At 34.4% G+C, this 8,814-nt stretch overlaps 1 protein-coding gene across 1 annotated transcript in view; it reads left to right on the top strand.

Annotated features, from left to right (window-relative positions):
* Window positions 1-8,814, top strand: part of LOC106463020 — a 38,151-nt gene that overhangs the window by 23,616 nt on the left and 5,721 nt on the right. Inside the window, exons 8-9 of the mRNA XM_013922993.1 lie at window positions 1,261-1,425; window positions 2,634-2,837. Of these exons, the coding sequence (XP_013778447.1) occupies window positions 1,261-1,425; window positions 2,634-2,837 (369 nt within the window). The remainder of the gene's footprint in view (window positions 1-1,260; window positions 1,426-2,633; window positions 2,838-8,814) is intronic.

Below are 8,814 nucleotides of genomic sequence, written 5' to 3'. Positions count from 1 at the left end.
ACTTGTGTCGCTAAAGTTTCGTCGGAACGAAGTTACGGGAAGTTAATTAACAAACGGAAACGTAACAATACGTATTTCATGTGGTAAAAAATTAAGATGCATACTGAGAGACATGTATGACAATTAAAATTCCAGACACCTCCAAAACGTGTTTATGTATAAATATTACTCAGGAAGCGAATACAACTTACATTTTACTTCATAAAAAAAGGTTCTGAAAATGATCTTAGAAAGAATAATTTATGTTGCAGTAATATTTGACCTACATGTTTGTAGTAAGTATTATAGTTAATATTCATAGTATGTGTATTTATTAAATCACTTGTTTCATTTAAAAATTTATTATACTATCATTACTATTTTCTAATATGACACACAAAAATATTCCACAAATTGCTCTTCACATTATTTCTACCATATTTAGAAAACTTTGGTGCATTTTAAAAACAAACAAACAATAAAATACTTTAACATATAAAAAATTTCGTATTAAATGCACTAAAAAAACTTCAAAATTAAAAAAAATAATGATTGTACCTCTTACTGCCATGGCAGCTTATTAAATATATAATACTATAGGCCCGGCATGGCCGGGCGATTGGGGCGCTCGACTCACAATCTGTGGGTCATGGGTTTGAGTCCCTGTCACACCAAACATGCTTTTCCTTTCAGCTGTGAGGGCATTATAATGTGACAGTCAATCCCACTATTCGTTGGTAAAATAGTATCCCAAGAGTTGACAGTGAGTGATGATGACTAGATGCCTTCCCTCTAGTTTTACACTACCAAATTAGGGACAGCTAGTGCAGATAGCCCTCATGTAGCTTTGCATGAAATTCATAACAAATCAACCCATAATACTATTAATATATCACAAGTGAGAAAGAGTTTTTGGATAAACTTAAGTGATAATAAAATTAAGGATTTCAGTAATTAAGCTCTTATGACTTATATTTTACTATTTTTAAGTGTGATAGTAATAGAAAATGGGCATTTAAAATTGGTTTTATTTACACCAAATCTTTGAAAAATTACTTTGGTTAACTAAATTGTCACTTTTGCTTCTAGATAGAAGCATTGTATAGTCAGCTTATAGATAAGCACATCATGCTGCACTGTATTTATACACAGAATAATTAGTTAAGAATTCATTCTAAATGAAAAAAAAAGTTTTGTTTTTAGTTATGCTTATGTTTAGTGTAAAAACTGCAGTTCCTTGTGCAAATATGCTCATACACGTTTCACTTTCTTCTTTCTCAGAATGTGGAGGAATTGTTGACAACAAAGGAGGAGTTATCACCATGATGAACATGACAAACAACAGTGAATTTCAACTTTATGATTGCATATGGTTAATTCACCAAAAAAGCTTGCATGTGTATGAGACTCATCTTTCTGTTCAAGTTGCACAGTTTGAGTTTATGGGTGAGAATACGTTTTAGAAACTTAAAAAATATGCAATAATATTTTTGTTTCATTATTGATGGAGAATAATGTAGTTTTGAATAATTAAAAGCTAGTAATTGGCTTGATAATTCTCAAATTCAGTGAAAATCGTAATGGTGGTATTACATAAATCTGTACTTGTATGTGTATGTATATATATATATATATAAATTAAGCCTTAAAATTATTTTATTTAAAAATTCCATTGCAATTTTCTAGTTGTAACCTTAAAGTCATAATGGAAATTGTCTGGGGAATATCCCATCTCTCAGTTCCTGGAGGTTGGGAGTAATCTATTATAGAATTTGTAGTGTTGTTCTATTGTTATTCTTCTACTTTAAGAACTATTAGAAATTTTAAGGTCAGAGGTTGGGAGGAACTTTTAGTAGAAATATATTCAGGGTGGTCTTATTATTTTTTTCTACTTTTAACATTAGAAGAACTTTTAAGGGTAACTGCCTTAACACAACTGGCTGCAGACAGTGAAAGGCAGTAGGAGTTGAGACATTGTGGGTATAAGTATATGACTGCTAACAAGTTTTTCATTTTGTTTGGATTTTGTCTGATAGATGGGATATCACCAACACCTTTGGGTGCTATCACCACAGACAGTTTTCATTGTGACTTTAAGGTTACGACTAAAAAATTGCAGTGGAATTTTAAAATAAAAATAATTTAAAGCTTAGTTTATATTAAATTCATTATTATTTTATAGTGCTGATTTTAAATGCCTAGTTACAACTAATGTAATTAATATAATAATAGTTTTGAAGCTATTTTCTTTACTATATATATAGAGAGACACACACATAGTATATGTTAAGCTGGTGATTAAACTTGAAAATAAAAACAGTTGTTATATTTCAAACTAGCAATTTAATTTAATTCAATCCTTCATTGACAGTAGTAATTGAGTTTGTGTAGGTAGAATATCAGTTTAAATTATTAGTTGATTTTATTAACCAACTTAATAAAGGTATCAATCATTAATTGCTAGTTCTTTCCTCAATATATTCTCTTTATTATGAATATGTAATAAGATTTTTTTATGTTGTTCTAAGCTAATTGTCACTAATCAAAAGTAATTAGATGATTTTTTTTTCTTAATGATTTTATTTTGAATAAGTAAGAGTAGCAAATCAAAGTATATCACTCAAACAAATATCTTAACTCCGTTTTTTTGACAGGATCCAAATCTGTTTTAGAGATTCGACAAGGTCTAACATCCAAATCCAAAATGCTTGAGTCTGTTACAAGTTTTCAGTACAACAAGATAATTCAAGGAACTGAACACATAATTCCAGCACATGAAGGATTCTATATTAGACTTCAAGGATTTTTCAACAGCTCATCTCGGATAGCAATTGTTTATACTACATTTAGGTATGAGGGTGAGTATCATATTGTTCTATTGTCCTTTTTTCTTTGGAGGGTTCTTTTAAAGTATCTGGTAAAATAATTCAACATACAGTCCACGTAACAGTAGCAAATTAATATTATTTACTCCTTAGCATTTCTTTACAGGCTTGTGCACTTTGTAGTAAGCCTGTGTTTACAGTCATGGTATCTTCACTACACTAGTATAATAACCAATTTACTTGTACCAAGTAACTCACAGGCCAGTACACAGAGTGTTTGAAAGGGGGTTCTAATTTGTAAGATTAAAATCCAACATATATTGTGCTAAGCACAGTCAGCATGCAAAGCAGGCTAATGCTACAGAGTCTGGGGGCATGAGATTACTTCAAGCCAAAAAATGCTAATGCTTCATCAGAAGAATGTAGACTATGTATAAAACATTAAATACTATAAGCAACTGTTCTATAACTGTATAAGCATAATTTTTTTTTACATCACAAACATACGGGGCTCAACTGAACCCCTTGACACCCCCCCCCCCTCAATGCATATGGCTCACCTGTATTCATAATCTAATCCTTCTTCTAGATATTTCACAAAGCCTCTCATTCGTTAATATCCCAAATAATCTAGAGCTAATGTGATCTTAACTGATGTGCCCTCTACAACATTAAAAATATAGCTTATAACACTGACCCTTTTCTGGATTATGAAGTCCCTTGAAAAGTCCTAGTACAAAAATAAGACCTATACTAAACTGTACATTCACCAAGTCTTTTTGATGGTTTTCCTTTCTGAGACACATGATATACAGATTGGATGGCATTTTGTCTCTTGTTGTCATTAGTCATCCTGTTGCTGGAAGATTTCTTCTTAGATAGGTGGTTCACTAAATCCATGGGAAGTATCATCTTTGATGATTGCCCGGAAATAGTCTCATCAGGAATTCCAAGCTCCTCTGGAGGTTAAGGTTCTGTTGACAAGTTCTTCTCTGGAGTTAACCAGTTGGCCATTCTCTCAAAGACAATCAATGTGCATGACCTTTGGCTTGGTTCACCTGTCCTTCTGGATACTGTAAACCACATTATTGATTCTTTTCACCACAGCATTGGGTCCCTCTCTCTCTCTACCTACTTAACTTTGGAGTTCTTCCTTTCTCACAGCAAGGATTATAAAGCCATATCATGTCATCTCGATAGAATCTAGTTTTATCAGCATTAATATCTAGCAACTTTTCACTTTATCCCTGACTAATTTAAGTGTTTATCAGGTAAAGCCATGTATGATGTTGATGGTGTTCCTTAATTTCTCTGCATATTCTATGCAAGGCTCTTCTTAGTGACTATTCTCCAGAAGGTCCAATGGCACTTTAAGTTCTTTCCTGAAAATCAATGATGACATTGTGTTGCTGGTAGCTTCATGTATTGCTGTATGATAACTCATCAGTAACAATGAAGGATCTTGATTACACATTTTTTTATGTTCATCCATTTACAGGGCTAATTAATTTAACAGTGTGCAGCCCAACATACCATTAGAAGATGGATAAAGGGTTGTTGTCCTGGTCTTTTTAATCTCAAGGACCTGACAAATTTCAACTCCTAGTGGCCCATTATTATGTTTGAAGGCTTATAATGTTAAAAATCGAGTTCAAAACTCCTTGTGAGCATGGCACAGGTAACCTATTGTGTAGCTTTGTGCTTAACAACAAACAAATATTTAATGCTTTCTAATGGTTTAGCAGTAAGTCTGCAGGCTTATGGCATTAAAAATTGGGTTTTAATACCCAGGGTGAGAAGAGCACAGATAGCTCTTTGTGTAGCTTTGTGTTTAACAACAACTATCAAACCAAACTGACATATTTCTATAAACAAGTCTCATTCAAAGTTTCAACCCTGATCCAAATGAAATTCCATAGACACACTAATTCTTGAGACAAATCACTTGAGTTTCTTCAAAATAGTTTATGCTTTCTGATTAGAAACAGTATATGCTTTAGGCTATTTGGTGAAATAGTCCATCACAACCATGATGTATCTATTTCCAGTGTTATTCTGTGGCAGAGGGCCAAGCACATCAACAGCAACTCTCTCTAGTGGTACTCCAAAACAGGTCCACTTCTGTCCATGATGTTTTTCTTTTGTGGGTCATTTTGCTCACAGAAGAGTTCATATGTTTTACAATAATTCCCCACAAAGCCCAAGCTCACAACCCAGTAGAAGCATCCTTTTATTCAATCCAATTCTTCTTAACACCCATCTGTCTAGCTGTTGGAAAGTTGTAGAGATGACAGAATGTAAAAATTGGGGAAACACCAACTGTAGTTGTTGTCTTTCTCCACTGGTGTCATTATGGTTCTGACATAGTAAGTCTTCTTGTAAGCATAAGAAATCCCATTGTACCCAATACATCTTTGTTTTTGGGCTGCATGGAGAAACTGTTTGTCATGAGGACTTTTCTGTGCTATTCTTGAGCTACTGAATATTTGGTTTTAAACTTATGTCTACTTCCTGAGCATATTTCACATGAGTGGTGGACCAGGTCATTTCCTCAACATCATTTTCTGGATGCCATATCATGGACTACTTTGCTGTACCTTAGGTTGTTAGCCTTTTATATCTTTTTCTTCCCTCTGTTCACAGTGTTTACACTTTTAATTAGCACATGGTCTTTGATATAACACATCAGCATTTATATAGTTCCATACAGGGAGATACATAATGTTGAAATTGTACTCTTGGAGTTTTTGTACCCATCTTGTTATCTGGCATTCAGGGTTGGACAAATTCACCAGCCACTTCAATGCTGCATAACTGTTCAGAGTATAAACTTATGTCCATATAGATAATGATGGAAGTGACTCAGAGCTTAAACAACACTTAGCATTCTTTTCAAGTTGAACACTATGTTCTTGCTGTGGCATTCATTGCTTTGGTATAGTTGGCACTCTCTTGTTCTTTTTCATGTTGTGACAAAATTGCTTACACTGCAAAATCATTGACATCTGTATCTAAAATGAGTGGATATTCTGGAGTTGGGTATGCTAATACAAGAGTAGTGATCAACTCTTACTTCAGTTTGCTGAATGCTTGCTTACATTCAGCAGTCCAACAAAACCTATTTGGCTTCTCAAGAAATTTGTGTAGAAGATGAGCTATGTCAGAGAAAGATTTTATAAAATGAATATAGAAAGAATATAGTCCAAATAATCCTCTTAAGTTATGCAGGCTGGTTGATGTAGGCTAATTTTAGACAGAATCAGTCTTCAGTAGATATGTAGACATTCCTTTTTCTGCTGACTATGTGTCTTAGAAATTTCATCTGTTTATAGAGTAATTCACATTTTTTTGGATTCAGCTTACAATTCTCTTTCTTCAACTGATTTAAACCCTCCTTAGCCCTTCATAAGCATTATAAAAGGCTTTCCCATGAGCATTACATAATCTAAATAGTAACACAGCAATATGTCACAGTCCATTTCCTACAGTAAAGACTCTCTTCTCTCTATTTGCTCTGTCAACTTGACTCTTGAAACCCAATGTTGAAAACCATTTCTATTCAAATGAACATCTAAAGTAAAGTCAATCCTTGGCAGTGGGAAGGCATCCTATTTGTAACTTTATTCACCTTCCAGTAGTCCACACAAAACCAGGTAGATTCATACTTCTTTTTCAAAGGTATAATAGGTGATGCCCCAGAGGCACTTCTTGTTCTTTCATGGTTTATATTTCCTTGAAAGCCTCAGGCAATTTTGCAAGTGGAAGTTGTCTGGTTAACTGATGTATTGAGGCTGTATCTCCTGTATCAATCTTCTGAGATATTTTACTCTTGTTTGACCTAAGTCATGTTGATATGCCATCAGTAAGTTGTACTGAGCAATTGTAACACTTCTACAGCTCCAGTCATACAAGTCTTGTTAGTGAGGTGGTGAGCTGTCTGTATGTGCAGGTTTGACATCATACTTTCTAAATATTTCCTCAAAGATGATGAATAATTCTGATGTTCTTTGATATGGAAGTACTACCTCTACAGCTTCATATCTTGCAATATCCCATCTAGATTTTACTCCAATTTTTTGGTTTGCTGTGTTCATGACTCTGATGATGACATCTTTATTCTTCAATTCCACAAAAGTTCTACTAACCATTGATCCATCAGGACATGCTGGAGTGTTTGGTTCTTTTACAGCCCAGTCGCTAGATGTAAATTTATCAACAAGTCCTAGTATGAGTAGTTCACTTCTTGTTAGTATAATGACTACTCTCATTATTGTCATGGGAACTTCAAACTCTTTTGTAGTAATAGTTCACAGGACTTTCATACTCATAGACTAAGAAGATATTTGAAGCTAGCCTAAACTTGCATCCATGTTACCAGATGAAATGAGTTCTCAATATGCATTATTATTTACTGTCAATTACCCTCACATCATGAGGCATAGAGAAGTTTCCTATAGTAAGGGTAATTCTATTTTTCCTCTTGCTGGAACCTTATGCTCACTTGCTGTTTGCATCACTCTCTCTTTTTTCTTCATATCTGGAAACAGTTTCCCACCCTCCATTACCACATTTGGTCAAATTGTTGTAGCAGTAGAACCAGTGTTGATCAACATTCTGCGGGGCTTCCTGTCAATAAACCTGTAAGCCCATTGACTGGTTTCTTTAAGTATTGAACTTTTTATTTCATTTGAGGCAGATAAGGTATTCTTAGCAGAACTTGGCCTCATAAGTCCAGCTAATTCCTGTTTCCTGATGTCTGGCTAGCCCTTGGTTGTTCCTTTGATCTGGTTGAACATGAGGACTCATCCTTTGTGTCTTAACCATCGTTGATTCCTCACAATCTGGTTTGTAATGACCAGGTTTTTACTTCTATAATGATTCCCTCTTCCCAGTATCCCTTGAGAGGAGTTCTTATTCCTTATAATTAGTTGTATAACCAGTCCTTTTAGCTCTTCTAGACTGTTAACAATGTGAGTTAATGTTTCAATAATCGTCGATCTGGCAATCTTGTAATTTGAGATGCTGTTTTTAGTTGTTTATCTGTGACTTTAATGGATTCTAGTTCCATCACCAATTACAGATTCCATTAAGGATGTACACTTACTTTGATTCATCCTAATTCTCTTATCTTTGTTTGTTATAGCATCTATAAGTTGTTCATGTGACAATGAATCCATCATTTTACGAGAAATGTCTAGATATGATAGTTGGGCAAGCTTTTCCAAATATTCTGCAAGTTGAGCTAAGGTCTCTTCTTTCCTTTGTACCCTGTTCTGGAACTTTGCTCTGGATACATTTTTTTGGTGTGACCTGTCGGATAAAGCAGCCTACCAATGCTTGGTAGCTGTTATGGCTCTCAGCTGAAGGGTTATTACTTAATGTTGTTAAAGTTAGTCCTTTTAATTGGACAATAAGATGGTAGGTTGTTGCTCACTATTCCACTCATTGTTTCTGGAAACGATTTCAAATTGAGCCTGGTATAACTCCTATATTATCTTCCCATCACAGTCTGTTGGTGTTTCTACTGGCTGATGTTAAACTGGCCAACTAAGTTTAGAAACTGGATTTGGTATTGTCCTGGCTGGAATAGTCCTAGAAGGTCCTTTATCAACATGTGATAGATAACTTAATAGATAACTAAATAACTTATCTTATTCCATATTTTTATAGCCAATGGCATTCTGGGCTGGAAGTCCTAAGCCAATGCAGAAAGAGCTTTGGCTGGTTTGATCTTCACATCAATAGATGTTTTATTCTGTCACCAATGTTCTTTTCTACCTTGATGATGGTCTTTTCTACTTCACCAATTTTGTCAGTACAACCTTGCTGTACTTTTTCAACTTTATAATTACAGCCTCTCTGTAATTCTTTGATTCATGATGTCAGAAAAACACATAGGTTCAGGAAGTCTTGATACAAAGTGATAAAAAACCCTTTAATCTGAGTGCTTTCGAAAGGTGGACCTTTCAAAAGCTCTCAGATTATAGGGTTTTTATCACTTTGTATCAAG

Source organism: Limulus polyphemus, unplaced genomic scaffold, assembly GCF_000517525.1.
Source record: "Limulus polyphemus unplaced genomic scaffold, Limulus_polyphemus-2.1.2 Scaffold50, whole genome shotgun sequence".
NCBI classification, from domain to species: Eukaryota; Metazoa; Arthropoda; class Merostomata; order Xiphosura; family Limulidae; genus Limulus; species Limulus polyphemus.
The sequence above is the reverse complement of the archived record's forward strand: the minus strand, read 5'-3'. Positions and strand labels throughout refer to the sequence as shown.